General features: G+C 47.3%; 1 protein-coding gene across 1 annotated transcript in view; it reads left to right on the plus strand.

The window, feature by feature from the left end:
* LOC113407113 (inositol 1,4,5-trisphosphate receptor type 3) overlaps window positions 1-17,459 on the plus strand; it is a 90,319-nt gene that overhangs the window by 17,696 nt on the left and 55,164 nt on the right. The window contains exon 3 of the mRNA XM_026655169.1: window positions 12,206-12,327. Coding sequence (XP_026510954.1) covers window positions 12,206-12,327 — 122 coding nt within the window. The remainder of the gene's footprint in view (window positions 1-12,205; window positions 12,328-17,459) is intronic.

The following is a 17,459-nucleotide window of genomic DNA, read 5'->3' on the forward strand; positions in this document are numbered from 1 at the left end:
TACATGCCATCATAGGCAGTCCCATCATGCCATTCCCCTCCATAAACTTATCAAGCTCAGTCTTGAAGCCAGTTAGGTTTTTTCCCACTGCTCCCCTTGGAAGGCTGTTCCAGAACGTCACTCCTCCGATGGTTAGAAACCTTCCTCTAATTTCAAGCCTGAACTTGTTGATGGCCAGTTTGTATCCATTTGTTCTTGTGTCCACATTGGAGCTTAACTTAGATAACTCCTCTCCCTCCCTGGTATTTATCCCTCTGATGTATTTATAGAGAGCAATCGTATTTCCCCTCAGGCTTCTAAACAAGCCAAGCTCTTTGCATCTTGTTTCAGAAGGTAGGTTTTCCATTCATCAGATCATCCTGGTAGCCCTTCTCTGCACCTGTTCCAGTTCGAATTCATCTTCCTTAACCATGGGAGGCCAGAATATTGTTCTTGATTCCGCCAGTGGCCACTGGCTTTATGACATGGAGAAACTGACTCTCATAGTGCCTGGGCTTTGCTGTGAAGGAAAAGGAGAATTTGTACCCCTCTCCAGATCTGGTTCCTTAATGGCGAGAGATGATGGTTTTTGTTTCTATTACAATAGCATCAACCGCGAGGTCAGGGCTCCATTGTGCTAGGTGAGGACAGTCCCCGCCTAAAGAGCTGGCGATTGGAATAGACCAGACAGATCACGGAATGATTGTTAGTCCTGTGGGGGAGCGAGGCCCAGGGAGTCTGAGCCAGAGCGAGCAATTGAATCCAGTCTCTGGAGTCCCACTCCAGTGCCTTCACCACAATCCATCCTTCCTCTCTGAAGGTCAACCTGATATGAGGCGTGTTCTTTGCTGTGCCTGTGTTCATGTATCCCGGCTGCTGGTGGAGCAAAAGCCTTCGGAGGACGAAGGGATGTGTGACTGGGGGGGATGCAGAGACGTCAACAAGCATCTGTGCTGCGGCAGGGTTTTTGGCTCTAGGAACTAACTGTGCCGGAGGCCTAGTGCTTGCCCTGCTTCGCTGCACCTCTCGGGGAGAGATTAAGCCGCTCTTTCATGAGGCAGGCAGGCAGGATTTAGGGAGATGCATTAAATCCCCATGCGTCCTCGGCTGTCACGCTCCAGCCACCCCACCCCATCCTGGTGCGAGCCTCAGTCATTATTTCCCGTCTCAGTGAGACACAGCCGCTGCAGAGTTTCCCTTTGTGAGCTGGCTTTCTGGAGTCCCGATCCAAATGGAAAAGGTGATGAATCAAGCGAGGGGCAGGGTGGCTCCTGGCTTGTGGAAATGGGCTGGTGAAGCCAGAACTTCCCTCTCTCTTTCCTGGACCCCTTCCATTTTCTAGCCCCTCCGTGTCCAATCCTCAGCTGCCAGCTCCTCTCCGGGTTGGGACTTGGGTCAAGAGTCAGGTCTCTGACCCAGTTCTTCCAGCCCCTGAAGCTGTGAGCTGAGGAGAGCAATGGACACTCGCTTCCTCTTCACTCCTTTTGGGTCATGGCTCCGCTGCTCTCTGTGGTGTAAGCAGAGGTGGCAAGGCGAGTGAGCAGGGATTCTCAGCCGCTGGGATCTGCGACTCCCTCCTTGGACCTGGCCTTCAAGTCATCTCAAGCTCAGCCATATTGCTCTTGAAGGAATTCGGCTTTCCGGGACTGTCTTCCCTCCCACACACGGCATAGAGGAAGGGAGAAGTGGACACTATTACTTGTCTTGTGGGTAGTGCCTAGGGGCCCCGGTCATGGCCCAGGGCCCCTTTGTGCTAGGCGCTGTATACAGACATGGAACAAAAATGAGAGGCCCTGCCCCGAAAAGCTTCCAATCTAAGAACAGAGCAAGAGATGCCAGGTAGATGCAGATGGACCGATGGAGGAAGCACAAGGAACAGCGAAGGCAGAGGTCACAGCACCCCCATTGCCAAGCTGAGTGGAGGCACTACAGCAGAGAAGAGGGGTTTGAAGGAGGACAGTGAGAAGGTCTTGAAGATGCTTGTGTTGGGCTGGAAGATGTGGTCCCATTACGACATGTATGTACAGTGCCTGGCGCAGTGGAGCCTCAACTTGGTGGAGAACTCCAGGTGCGACTGCAGTATAAATGTTAAATAATAATTAACAGCACAACACTCAAACATCATCAGCTTATCCAGACTATCCCTAACTGGAGCTGAAGTAGCTGTATTCTCTCAGGGACTGAACTTTCCCTCCCCACCACAGAACCTGATACCGCGCTAACAGGTGGAGAATGGGAAGAATCCTTCCGCCGACTGCGCCTCAAAGAATTCTTTCACAACAGTGCCGAGACCACGCACAATTGCCACATCCCCACTGGTAATCACTAGAAAAAAGAATCGTCCGACTTGACACCGCAGAGCGGATGAAACCACAGTCTTGTTCATGACACTGATTGCTTCAGGAAAAAAACAGACTGTGAAGTCCTTAACAAACATCGCATCCACCATAGTCTTTCCACTGCCGAGAGGACAGCTATATAGTCCCTGAAATCTAACCACCAGATAATGATCAACCCAGCAGACAAAGGGAGCATCATCATAGTCCTCAACCATAATAACGACATAAACGAGGCCTACTGACAACTCTCTGACACCACCTACTATAAAGAACTCAAAGACAACCCCACACCACAATTTACCCAGGAATTTAAGGATATCATCAAATCCTTCCCAAAACAACTCCAAGACCTACCAACTCATTCCCAATTAAACCACCCCAGAGACCTTCTACCTGCTTCCCAAGATATACAAAGAGGGGAACCCAGGCAGACCCATCCTATTTGGCCACGGCACTCTTACTGAAGGAATATTGGGACTCATAGAAACCATCTTCAAACCACACAGTGCACAAAGGGCTAACTTCCTCCACAACACAACCGACTTCTTCCATGAACTCCGCAACATTAACAACCTCCCATGGATGTCACTTCGCTATCCACCAACATCCCTCACAATGACAGCATAGCTGCCTGCCCCAAATATTTACAAGACAATGAACAACCCTCAGATATCCACCCCAAACACATCATCAAACTCATCCATTTCATCCTCACCCATAATAATTTTACCTTCAACAGCAAACGCTTTGTCCAAACCATGGGAAGAGCCTACTAGGACAGCTCCCCAATATGCCAACCTCTTCATGGGCCAACTTGAAGAAGAATTTCTGGACAAATGCACCACCAAGCCAATGATATACATGGGATACATTAATGATATTTTCATCCTCTGGATAGATGACTTAAACGCCTAGATTTCCACCACAACTTCAACACCACTATCCATTTATTAAACTCTCTCTGGAACACTCCCACACTAGCATCAACTTCCTGGACACCATGATCAGTGTCAGCAATGGATCCCTTCAGATAACAATATACAAGAGACCCTGGATCAGCACACCTACCTTCACGGATCCAGTAACTACCCCAAGCACACAAAGAAATCTGCTATCTACAGCCAGGCACTCAGATACCACAGAACATGCTCCGAGGAGAAAGTCCGGGATATGCACCTTAACACGCTTAAAACCGCCTTCGCCAAACAAGGACACTCCACCAGAAAAGTAGATCACATCGTGGAACGGGCCACCCAAATACCCTGAGAGAACCTGCTTCAATACAGAAATAAAACCCCCTCTGACTGCACACCCCTAGTTGTCACCTTCCACTGCACACTGGAACCCATATGGGTTATCATCAAATGACTACAGTTCAAACTCGATGGGGACCCCATCCTAAAAAAAATCTTTCCTGAACCCCGTCTTCTGGCTTTCAAACAACCCCCCCCACACACACACCTCTCTAAGCTTATCATCTGAAGCAAGCTCCCCACAGACCAGGACACACCAACCCAAAGTGGTGCCAGAGCCTGCCAGAGCAACAGATGCAAAACCTGCAAACATATCTCCACTGATACAATGATCAGTGCCCACCACTAAGTGGATGAAACCAGACCATCAATACGCTCTCGAATGAACTCCTACAGGAAAGCCAAAAACACCATGTCAAGTATCAGGAGGTAGCCGTGTTAGTCTGTATCTACAAAAACAACAAGGAGTCTGGTGGCACCTTAAAGACTAACAGATTTATTTGGGCATAAGCTTTCGTGAGTAAAAACCTCACTTCTTCGGATGCATAGAGTGAAAGTTACAGATGCAGGCATTATATACTGACACATGGAGAGCAGGGAGTTACTTCGCAAGTGGAGAACCAGTGTTGACAGGGCCAATTCAATCAGGGTGGATGTAGTCCACTCCCAATAACAGATGAGGAGGTGTCAATTCCAGGAGAGGAAAAGCTGCTTTTGTAATGAGCCAGCCACTCCCAGTCCCTATTCAAGCCCAGATTAATGGTGTTGAATTTGCAAATGAATTGTAGTTCTGCTGTTTCTCTTTGCAGTCTGTTTCTGAAGTCTTTTTTGTTCAATGATAGTGACTTTTAAATCTGTAATAGAATGACCAGGGAGATTGAAGTGTTCACTTACTGGCTTATGTATGTTACCAAAAAACACCATATTACCTGTGGGTGAAGACTTTTCACAAAGTGATCGCTCTGTATCTGACCTCTCAGTCATCCTCAAAGGAAGCCTGCACGACACTTGCAAAAGACGAGTCTGGGAGCTTAAATTCATAACTTTGCTAGACGCTGAAAATCATGGTCTGAATGAAGACACAGGATTTAGACATATGACTGCAGGGGTGTTAATGGGCCACTTCACCTTGAAGGGACCTTTAGAATATGTGCTAACTACTTTTACACTTAACTCTCTGTCTGATCTTTTATTTAGCTGTGACACTCTCCCTACCTTTCCCAGACCTGAAGAAGAGCTCTATGTAGCTCAAAAGCACGTCTCTTTCACCATCAGAAGTTTGTGCAATAAAAGATATTCCCCCACCCGCCTTGTCTCTCTAATATCCTGGGACCGACATGGCTACATCAACACTACCTGCAAATAATAATGAATGCAAACATTTCCCATTTTGCCCATGTCTGGGTAAATTGTGCACCCCTCGTCACCCCCTGAGGCTGCCAGAGGGCAGTGCTGGGATGGCCCAAAAACCGAGCCAAATGCATCTGAGGAAGGTATAAACACGCCTCCCCCATAATACACCTCCTTGTGCATTATTAGTGTTTATGGCATGCACCTAAGGCGCTTGGCGCTGTGCAAAATATAAAGGAAGCAGCAGTCCCTACTCCAAGGAGTTTCTGTTTTAATTTGATTAGATGGTGTAGTCCAGATGCAGAATACACCAGACACTCTACAGCATGGTGTGTACACTGTAAGCAATGCAGATATGGCGCAATACCACAGTGTCCCAGGGGGAGAGAAATTTTCCCCAGCTGCAGGTTATATTCTTGATGATGAATGTTATTGTTTTTTGTGTCTCTTTTATCTTGGCTAGGGTAACTTCCAGTGCTGTGTGCCCAATCTTCTTTCAAATCTTAGCTGTTTGCTTTAATAGTATCTTACATCAGTGAAAAGAACAGGAGTACTTGTGGCACCTTAGAGACTAACAAATTTATTTGAGCATAAGCTTTCGTGGGCTAAAACCCACTTCATCGGGTGCATGCAGTGGAAAATACAGTAGGAAGATATATATATACACAGAGGCCTGGTCTACACTACGACTTTAATTCGGATTTAGCTGCGTTAATCCGAATTAATCCTTAACCCGCCCACACAACGGAGCCAGTTACTTCGCATTAAAGGGCACTTAAAATCGATTTCTGTACTCCACCCCGACGAGCGGAGTAGCACCAAAATCGATTTTGTAAATTCGAATTAGGGGTAGTGTGGCCGCACACCACCGAATTAATGTGGTTAAAAACCGAATTAATGTGCTTAGTGTGGCCGCACACAATCGAATTTATACAATCTGTTTCCCAAATTCGAATTATCTAAATTCGAATTAATCCCGTAGTGTAGACGTACCCAGAGAACATGAAACAATGGGTGTTACCGTACACACTATGGGTGTGTATGGGTGTGGGTTTTAGCCCACGAAAGCTTATGCTCAAATAAATTTGTTAGTCTCTAAGGTGCCACAAGTACTCCTGTTCTTTTTGCTGATACAGACTAACACGGCTGCTACTCTGAAACCTTACAGCAGTGAGTTCCACAGCTATCATTACATGTTGCAGTAGGAGTTTCTCCTTGTATCCAATTGAAATAGAAAGTGATGGGCATTGCTTTCTGCTGCAGGACAGCTGCCATTTTGTGTGTTTGGGTTGATTGAGCATGATCCGGGGCGCACACATGCACTTTCTATCTCTCTTTCTCTGTGTTCTCACGTGCAGGTTTTACTCTGGTCCTCACTTAGTTTCCCTTGCTCTGATCCAGAGTAAAAGTGAGCAGTTTGTGCTTTGGGTATGGAAAGATGCGTAATGGGGACAAAAGCTCCTGAGCTTGGGGTGGAACTCTTTTCCCCCCACCCCAAACCTTGTGTCCTGTGACTTTGGTGGGCTTTCTAGGTGGAACAGACCTTGCAAGTGTGTGGTTCTGCTTTGCCATCCTGGGGTTGCGTACATTTGACTCTGAGAGCAAAAGCCAGCGAGCTTTATGCAGCCCCAGGACACCATCCTGCTCTCCTGATGCCAGTGGTACTCTTGTCTTTGACTTGGATGGGAGCAGCCTAAGGTGATCCCGGTGAAACCTGTGCTAACAGTTAAGGAGTCATGGTTCCTTGTCCTAACAGACAGGAGAATCTCACTCCCTAGAGATGGGTGTGGATCAAAATCCTGGATCCAAACTCCTCCAGACTTTGAAGGTTCAGTTCTGGCCCAGCCCTTTTCTACTCCACAGTGAATCAGACTATAGTGTTCAGCCCCTTATTATAATGGCTAGGAAAGTAGCAGTCGCTTTTGGTCTGTTGTAAATACATTTCACTGTGAAGGAGGAGGGGAAAAAACCCAAACAATGATCCTGATTGTGTGTTACTCCATTGTCTCTCTTGGGCAAGGGACAGAGGGGGCTTAAGGTGACTTTAAGCCCTCTTTGAATTCTCTGCCTTCTGTGGCTGTGCACGGCCTTACTTGGTGTAAGTTAGAATAACCTCAGGGCTGCTCTAACTCAGTGGTTCTCAACCAGGTGTACACGTACCTGTGGGGGTACACAGAGGCCTTCCAGGGGGTACATCAACACATCCCAGACATTCCCTAGGTTTACAACAGGCTGCATAAAAAGCACTTGCAAAGTCAGTACAAACTAAAATGTCATACAGACAATGACTTGTTTATACAGCTCTATATACTGTACACTGAAATGCAAGTACAATATTTATATTCCAATCGATTTATTGTATAATTATACGGTAAAAAGGAGGAAGTCAGCAATGTTTCAGGACTAGTGGCTGTGACACTTTTGTACTTTTATGTCTGATTTTGTAAGCAAGTAGTTTTTAAGTGAGGTGAAAGTTGGGGGTACGCAAGACAAATCAGATTCCTGAAAGAGGGACCGACAGTAGCCTGGAAAGGTTGAGCACCTCTGCTCTACATTATGTCCTGCTTCCCATATAGGCCCCAGGAAGCGGAGAGTAGCCATAAAGCACTGCATTCCGGCCATGTGCTGATCCAACCCCTATGTTGGGTATAGAGCCCTTACACCACACGGAGATTCTCGGGGAGCTGTTTCTGCCCCCTTTAAGGCCCCTTGCTGCTGCCAGAGCGGCCTAAAGGGGCTGTCATGCAAGTGAGAATCGGTCCAATGATTTGAAAAATACCTTGGAAGTCTATCCCTCTAGCTGCCCCGAGGCTAGAAAGGCAGAGTTCAGCTGTGTAGTGCCTGGGCTGGCCAGGGCAACACATCCTTCTGAACGGAGCCTGGCAGGTCCTGTTCGCTTGCTTTTTTGTGGTTTTCCCCCAGGGCTCCTGTGAGAGGCACAGCCCCACGTTGAGGCACGTTGGGAGAAAGCAAACTAGGTGTTTAACTCCTCCACGGTGTTGGGCAGATGACAGCGTGTGTGTTTTTTTAATTTTTAATGGACTTTTGTGTGTGGGGGTGTAACAGACAGCGTAATTGCTGCGTGTGAGTATATGGAACAAGGACGTGTGGGGTGTGATTCTGCCCGGTACTGAGTGCCGCTTGTCAGGTGCTGTGCACACTCAGCTGTGCAGGGGCTCAGCACCTAGTTGGATTGGCCAGGCCTGAAAAATTCCAGCAGTGTATTCACTCCTGTGCTCAACCTTTGGACTGGAAAATTCTAGTTCCTGCCCCTCAGGGGGTTTCTCCAGGTGTTTAAATTCAGTTCAGTTTAACCCCTGCCATGATCTACTTGAGAGCAGGTGTGCTGCCCTGGGCTTGCTCTAGGAGTGCAGTGAGAGCTTCCCCCAGCCTGCCACCATTAACTCTTCGCTCCCAGTGAGTTGGTGGGTGGAACAGTGGTTAGATCACAGGGCTGGGAGTCAAACGCTAGGCTTCAAATCCTGCCTTAGCTACAGGCTTTCTGGTTTCTGCATGATGGTGCGCAAGTCACCGTATCTCTGTGCTTTGGTGTCCCTGTCTGCAAAATGGGGATAATACTAAGATGGGCATGAGCTGCCATGTTCAGGAGAGCTGGGTGGGAAACAGTTTTCCTGGCCTGGGAATATTTTCAAGAGTTTTGCCCATCTCAAATCGGGATGGAAAGTTGAAATCTCAAATAGTCACAAACCGAAAAACTGGATTGTTTGTTTGTTTGGGTCAATCAAAATGTTTGTTCCTATTCATTCTTTTTAAAACTTTTTTTAGTCTAATTAGGTTTAATTTCAAAACATAAACCCATTTTCCACTGGAAAATTGGATTTTTTTGACCGCTTGGGAAGCATTGACAGTTTGGCGAATGGTTTTGGTCTCAGTAAATTGGCATTTTTCGACGCAAAACCATTTTGCAAAAAAATTCCCGGCCAGCTCTAATGCTCAGCTCTGGATTGCAAATCCCCTGAGGTTGAGGAGTGGTTTGGATCCAGGGCTTTGATTTGGATCCATCTCTTAATAGCCGTACTTTCTTGGTGCCTACCTCACAAGGCTCCTTTGCAATCTAATTAACAAATTAATGAAAGCGCTCTGAAATCCTTGGATAAAAGCTGCTGCGGGCTAACATAATGTTTCTATCAGTAACCCTATTATAACCACCACATTGTGGGGGAATGTAGGAAAACACCAATGTAACTCCAGGTCTGTATAGGAGGCAGCAACACAGACCTCTGATCTGGACTCAGAGATTCCCTGGCCATCTCCCTTAGAGTGGTATTTGGGGCCGGTCTTAAACCCAGTAGCCACCATGAGGGCAGGATAGAGCCACACCGGAGTCCCATTCTAGTGATACAGCATCACAAGGGTTCCTTGACACGGGATATGCCATTAGCAAACAGACCTATGAAATGAGACATGAAGCCTGGCTTCCCTCCAGAGGCACAGAGAACTGTGCCTGTTTGTTTGTCACTCCCAGGTAAATAAATACATGCTCACCAGCAACTCGGGGCGGGCGCCAAGGATGGAAAATGATTTTCTTCTGTCTGAAGTTTCTGGGCTGCTCTTTCAGCAGCAATTAAGGAGATTGAGGCCTGTGATCTCTTCCTCCTCCAGCCCCTTCTGATCCCGATCAAAAATGCAGCCCCTGAGGCTGTTTCCCATAGGTATGACCTCGCTTTTCAATTCACAAATCATGAAGTAGGGTGTCTGGATCATTGCATGGTCCCTTCCCTCACAAAAAAACCTCTCAAGACTGACCAGCATAGCGGGAGTGGGCAGACTTGAACAATCTGGGAGGCAGATCTATCTGCTGCAGAGGATAGGTAATGTTGTCAGATAATTCACACATTTGGGGAGCCAGGGTTAGAACCCTTGAACTTTGGCTCCTGAAACACAGGCCTTTACCCAATGAGCTTAAAGAGAATTTTTGTAGCTACTGGTACCAATAGTAAGTCTATTATCCTCTCCGTGAGTATTCACTGGAGGGCAACATTGCACTTACTCACACTAAGCCAGCGTGTTACATGACTTTGTCACACTTTGACACCCACTAAAGGAGTAATAAGCTCCCACAGCTTCTGTGTTCGGGCGTCCTTCCTGCACGGTATACCCACCCGAAGAGAGATGTTGCACTTTGAAGCTGCATTTCACAGACCGAATGTTCAGTCACTCAGAATCCTGGGGGATTTCCTGGTGAATTCAGAGAACAGTTGAATTGATCGTCTTAACTGTTGTTTTTCTAGTTTTACTGCCAGTTTCTCTTGTTCTTTATTCCAAATACAACAGAGGGGAAGAACCCAATTGTTTAGAACATTTCACATATGGTCTTCATTAATATTCTAGGGGCCGCAGCTCTCAAGCTTTGGGCTGGATTCTGCTGTCGGTTTCACCAGGGTAAATTCTGCGTGACTCCACGTAATAGAAAGGAGTTACTCTAGATTGCACTGCTGTAAACGACATCACAATCTCATCTTTGGTATTTGACTTGGCTCAGCATGTGTGCACACCATGTGTTGGCGTAGCCAGAAGAGGTAGTAACTGTGTGCAGATAGGACCTGTTTGAGGCAAGTGTCAAAGTTTTAAGGTACCTGAACCTGTATTCCCCGTCCATGGTCCACCAAGGGCACCAGCTTAAAGGTTTCCATCTCCCAGCTGTCACCTCTCTTGGGCAGAGACCTGCGTCTCCCTCCCTCCTGACCAGGGTTTTTCCAGGCTGCGCAGTTCCCTGCCTACTCTGTGATATCCCTAGCAAGCCAGACTGGCTAAAAGTCCAGCATCTGTACATTGTTTTCCAAGTGCATTGCCTACAGTTATAAGTTACCACACAGCTCTTGCTAAGCAAGCACATTTATTCTTAAGGTGAAAGCATCACAGAGAAAATGTATTAAAAACAATAAAAGAAGCTGCATACATGCTAATAAGCTTAGCAGAGGTCACCCCAGCTCCAGCCTCAGACTCCAGTCGGTGTCAGTCCTTCAAACCCCACAACTGAGTTTTCCCCATGGTTACAGATTCATAACTGTCTCAGATTCAGTACCAGAACCAGGCAGGGCAGTTCAGCCATTTCTTTATATAGCTTGGGTCTTTGATCTTGTCTCCAGAACCAGGTAATCAGCAGACAATGATCCTGTCCTGAGGGTGTCCCTTCCAAAGGCAGGCTTTGTGCATAACCAGAGTAGGGGAATTTGCATTCATCTCCCCTGAGGTATTCCCCAGGAAATCCACTTAACAGTTATTGTCCCAAAATCCATTCTTGTCTTGCACATTTTCAATATAGTCCTTTGAACTCTCAGGCCTCACATTACATCTGCCCCCTAAAGAGGTCACCTACAATCCCAGCCCATGTTAGTACAGAAACTTTGCATTTAATTCAATGTACCCCAAAGAGAGTTAAACTTAATTCAGTAAGGAAATGCAGGAAATTGCCGTATCTGTCGCAGCACGTACCTGGACTATCACCGCAGAACACCCAGGTTGAAAATCTTACCAGTTTGTGTAGTAATTTCTGATGAGAGCAAATAGATCTGAAAGTTGGGGAGCAGGTTAAACCACTGAGTCATCTCTCCAGTGACTCTCAACCTTTCCAGATGACTGTATCCTTTTTGGGAGTCCGATTTTGTCTTGTGTGCCCCCAAGTTTCACCTCAATTAAAATCTACTTGCTTAGAAAATTGGACATGAAAATACAAAAGTGTCATAGCACACTAGTACTGAAAAACTGTTGACTTTCTCATTTTTACCATATCATTATAAAATAAATCAATTGGAATATAAATATTGTACTTGCATTTCAGTGCCTAGTATATAGAGCTGTATAAACAAGCCATTGTCTGTATGAAATTTTAGTTTGTACTGACTTTGCTATGCTTTTTATGTAGCCTGTTGTAAAACTAGGCAAATCTCTAGATGAGTTGATGTACCCCTGGAAGACCTCTGCCTACCCCCAGGGATATGCGTACCCCTGGTTGAGGACCACTCGGCTATACTTATCAGATGTGAAGCTGAGGCCCAGATACTCAGCTGGTGTAAATTGACTTTCACCAGCTGAGGGCTTGGCCTCCGGAAATGGAATGGAGTGCCCATAACTCATTATGACCAGGGTCTTTGCTCAGACCTGAAATGGGGACAGTGTCCCTACAGACTTTGAACGTGACTAGCCTTATTCCCACATTGCCCAGCCACAGACGTAGGTCCCCATGGGGGGATATGCCACTGACTGAACTGAGCACGCCCTTATAATGAAACACTGTAACCCTTTGGCCTTCTGTCATTCTAGACTGTCTCTTCAAAGTATGTCCCATGAACCGCTACTCCGCCCAGAAGCAATACTGGAAGGCGAAGCAAACCAAGCAGGACAAGGACAAGATTGCTGACGTTGTGCTGCTGCAGAAACTCCAGGTGAGGCGAGCTCGGCCAGTGAGTGCCGGTGAAATTCCAGGCGACAATCCTCGCAGTAGGTGGTGAAGTTGTTAGAGGTACTGGCTGAGGACTTGCCAACCTTTCCCCCAACACAAGACCTGACACACTGTCTTTCTCTGTGACAGGCTCCTGGGAGGGCAGAGCCCTCTCTTGGAAATCTCTGTAGCTGTGGGCACACGTCTCTTCTCACTTCTACCTGTCCCTGTCTAGCAACCTCCCTCTGCAATGTTCCATCATCAGCATGGACCTCTCTGCCTTGAGCTAGGGGAGTAACTCCGTTAGGTGGTAGCAGTAGTAGGCTCTTACGTATCTTATATCTGTAAAGTGGGGTTATCAGTATTTACCTGCGTTTGTAAAGCACTTCAAGGTCTACAAATAACATGCTAGGTAAGAGCTGAGTATGATTATTATATGGCCCAGGTACTAGAGGGAGACATATAACACAGGTTGAACTGGTAGGTTATACTTGCATGAGACACCCTTCATGCAGGCTCTTGTGTGCTGCTCCCTCCCCAGTTATGAGATAAATTAGCCTTGGATCTTGTCACGGTCTCCTTGCTTTTCCTTGGCTTTCATTGCATGTCAGCTTCTCCATCCTTGGCAGAAGGGGATGCCCCTGGAACTGTGACCTTGCCATGCCAGAGCCGCTCTTTGACAGTGGAATCAGGGAACCGATGACAGGTTTATTGCTTCCACTGCCGTTAGAAATATCTTGGGCCAACTTCACTACTGTACTGGTCTATGCAGCTCCAGAGGCTTCTGTGAAATGTCACCCACTAAAGCCAGTGAGGAATTTGGCCCAATAGCTTATATCTTTCCAGCTAATTTTCTGCCAAGGTAGAACACTGTTCTGGGAGCCACCGAGCCATGCTCGTAACAGAGGAGAGTCATAGATTTTAAGGCAGAAAGGGACCATGATGATAATCTAGTCTGACCTCCCGCATAACACAGGCTAGAGAATAGCATAGGCCACTGTGTACGAGGGAGATTGTGTTTGTATCAATTACAGGCTTGTACTGATCCTGATTTCTTAGGTTGCTCACATGCAACCCTTACACACTCCTTGGGAAAAATACACAATGGCTGCCCCACTGAGTTTGTCTGACTGAGCCAGACGTGTTCAGGGGGACAGGCCTATAGGTCAAGAAGTTTCCAGTTTCTCATGGAATCTAGACAGCGCCACAGCAAAGGTCTTTGAGTGGGAGGGCCCTGCTGAAGTCACAAATAACTTCAGAAGCCTGGTAGCTACATGAGCTTACCAGCCCTTCCAAGCTAAGGAGTGTCAGGGCAGGACAGTATTCTCCAGGGGAGGTCCAGAGAGAAGCGGTACTAGGTGATTCAGTAGCTGGCAATCTTCCCTCTGCATCTATAGCAAACCAGTACAGCTACGGGAGTGAGGTGCAGTCTCTTGGAGGAGACTTAATGGAAATTCTTTTTTGCAAGAGTTGAGATGTCTGCACTCCCCTCCATTGTGGGTAATTATACTCAAATCCCCATGAAGTTCCCATTAAAGACACCATTCTGCATTTCCTCTCCCTGGCTTTATTGTGTCGTGCTGCTCTGCACTGTTAAATACCTGCCTCCTTCCACTCTAGTGGTGGGTGATAGACTTACTTTCAGGAGGCAAGTCTGCAGGAGATCAGAGACATCATCCTGTTCAGGATCCTTGCAATTGGAGTTATTCACTTCACTTCTCTGGGTTCATGTCTCTGCATTTCACTTCTCTGGGCCTGCTCCCCTTTAAGTCAACAGCAAAAACACTGTTGATTCAGAAGGCAGAGGATGGGGTGACGTGACTGCAAATCCAGATAGACGTTATGGAAACGTGAGAAGGATGAGAAATAAAATGACTCGCTGTCTTTAAGAGATGAACAACTAAACTAGTGCAAGATAGATAGAGCGAATGGGCTGAACCATTAGTGACTGCAGGTCCACTTACTGCAGTCCATGGCTGGCAGGGGCTGCCCTTGAAATATAGCAGTGCTGTCTTAGACACATAAGGTTGCCCCACAGTATTAGGATCAAAGCAACCTGGGAAATACTGCAAATAGGACTGACCCAAAACCCACTGAAGTCAGACTGCTGTTGACTTTGGATAAGGCCCATACTAAATGTTGCTGGTTGTCTTAGATGACTGTGTAAATTTGTAAGGATGATTAAAAGATTTTTAAGACCAGAAGGGACCATTAGATCATCTAGTCTGACCTCCTGTGTAATACAGGCCAGAGAATTTCACCCAGTTACCCCTGTATTGAACCCAATACATTGTGTTTCACTAAAACATATCTTCCAGAAAGGCATCCGCTCTTGATCTGAAGAAGTCAAGAGACGATCACTGTGTTCTTCCTCATCTGTGCTGATAACATTATCTTGTGCATAGGCACCCTCTCTTTTCCTGCGTAGGTTAGAAAACAACTTCTAATATCAACAAATATGCTTGCCGTTAATGGAAGCAAATTAGCAACTGAATATAGTGAGAGCACTGGCAGAGTGTATGTGTGAGTGTGGGGGGGGGGGGGGGATGTCCTCTGTTAAATGTTTCTGATTTGAGTCCTGATTTCATTAGTACTAAAGAACTTATATAACTTCTTGCTCCTCCCTTTCTGCCCTCTCAGCATTGTGTGTGTGAGCGCGCGCAAACCATTTTAAAATTTGTAAGCCAGTAGGTAGCCCCTGGACTAGGAAGGAGTTTTATGCAATGTACTACCCACACTGGCTCCAGGTTGAAGCCCCTTGTAGATCACAGGACGGAGCTGGCATTCAAGGTTGTATTTATCCACGTCCCCAGCTAGGTTTAAACCATCTTTCAACCAGAGGAAATAATTTCCTGAAATAGTAGCAGCCCAGAAATAAAGAGCGGAAATCCAGGCCTGGCGTTTTGTCTGCAGCAGTCTGAAATGTGCTTAGTTTAGTTGCCAGATGTAGGGGCCTTTTGTGCCTCTTTTGGTGGAGGTTTTTGAGGAATTTAATATTTATAAGTGTCTCACTTTGCTAGTGGCAACTAGAGACGTGAGGTGCAGACAGGTGCTATGCACGATTTCCTTTCTGCAGCTGTGCCGATGCTCCTCCATCCTGCCCTGCAGCTCCCTGCTATTCCAGACCCACTATCTCCCTCCCCACAGCGGATGCTCCTCAGTGAAGACTTGTCACGTCCCTGCTGATACCCCCCCCAAGAAGAGGCTATCAGGGCTTGCCTACACTTAAAACACTACAGCTGCGCCACTGCAGCCCTTCAATGTAGATGCTACTTCCCGTCGGTGTAGGTAATCTTCCTCCCCGAGAGGCAGTAGCTAGGTTGACGGAAGAATTCTTCCATCAACCTAGCGCTGCCTACACAGGGACTTAGGTCGGCTTAACTACGCTGTTCGGGGGTGTGTGTGGATTTTTCACACCCCTGATCAACATCGTTAAATCGACCTAATTGTCTAGTGTTGACCAGGCTTTGGTCTCACCTGGTGGTTTTGTGACATGGACAAATACTTTGTAAGAAACCAGTTGGGAGCATCAACTCCTTTCCCGTCTGGGAGCTCTTTGCATTTGAGACACACTGGAGCCAGACCCCCAGATCTGAACAGCCTGGGCTTCATGGGGGGAGGGGGGGGAATTGGAAATTGGATTTAGTGCCACACCGTGCTGCAGACATTGAGCTCTCAGAAGCAGCGCTGGTGCAATGGGTCATACCTTTTCTCTTTCTTGCATCCCTGGACCCATTTCAATGGGTTGCTCTTTTCCAAGCTGCCTGTAAATCCACCCTGGGGGCTGCTGGGTGTGGTCATCTGCTTATTTTCCTTACAGTTCCTTTTTGCAACCCTGATTTCTGCTGAGCCCCGGGGTCCCTTCCAAGCCGGGCGTGCTCAGGCTCCCGCTCCCTTGTCGCTGGAGTGGAAACAGAGGCAAATGTTTATCCAAAGATAAACCCGAGGGATTAGGGATTAATTAAAGAAAAGTAGCAGCGATGTTTTAAAGAGCTTTTAATTGTCAGTGAAGCATCCTGAAAGCAGCAGCGTCTGCCAAGGCTGATTTGCAGTTGTGGCCCTGCCTGCTTGGGCAGTTGTTTTCAACTTTTGCTTTTAAGGGACTGACTCATGGGTAATTGTTTTAAACTGTTTCTTTAAAGGGATTGACTCATGGCAAGGGAGGTTTCCAGCCCTGGATCTTCTGTCTGTTCCATTCTCAGCAGCGCGGGACTCCTTTTCCCCTTCCCCCAGCTTCCTTCCTGGCCTTTGCCAGGAGGATACCGATGTGAACAGCAATCTCACCAGCATTCATTTCCCCTCTCCCCTGAATGACCCGGGGAGAAGGTGGAGACCACTGGGCTGACGGTGTTGTGCAGTCTGGTTTAGGAATAGAAGAGTAGATGGGAAAGGCAGAGGTTCTCCCATCCCCCTTACCCTGCTGCAGTTGCAGGAATTCAATTGAGTGTGTCTTGAACCCAATGAACCACCCGCAAAATCACCCTGTAGCGATCCCCGGCTACCCAGAACTTTATGGACGTTGGCTGTGAGTCACCTGCATAGACTTCATAGCCATAAATTAGGGAGCTTTTACTCCCCAAAACACCGCCTGTAAGCGTAACCTCTGCTAGAACAATCTTGGCTAACTGGTAGCCCTAGGGCATACGTAGGTTCCATAAGCTGCACTGGGCTGGACAGTTTGACAGCCTGGCATTCAATCCAGGAGAGACGCTGCTGATGTAGTCAGACCCCGGTACTCCCCGTATAAATATGTCCTGCAGGAGAATTCATTCCTTGCTCCATATATTCAACAGCAACAACTTTCCTGTTAAACACACCATGCAGAGGCCTGGATAACGCACGTGGTTTTGGAGAGAGAGGCTGGCTGGCCTGTTCCAAGGCATCTCAGAGCAGTTGGCCACTCCAGAGTGTTTCTCCCGGCTTCCTGGTTACTCCGTGGCCATCTCTTTCTCCAGCTGGCGAGTCAGAACATGCAGCCTCCTGTGTGCAATAACCGCCAGTGTTTCGAGGAGAGCTGGCCCTGGTAACTGCTAGGGGCCTCCCAGCACCAGCAGGGCCTCAAGTGGAGGCAGTTTGCACAGTCCTGTGCAAAGTCATGCGCTCCCTTGTTTTCATGTTCACAGTAAGACCTGGGGT

The sequence above is a fragment of the Terrapene carolina genome, unplaced genomic scaffold (genome assembly GCF_002925995.2).
Source record: "Terrapene carolina triunguis isolate 2854851 unplaced genomic scaffold, T_m_triunguis-2.0 Scaffold198, whole genome shotgun sequence".
Lineage (NCBI taxonomy): Eukaryota > Metazoa > Chordata > Testudines > Emydidae > Terrapene > Terrapene triunguis.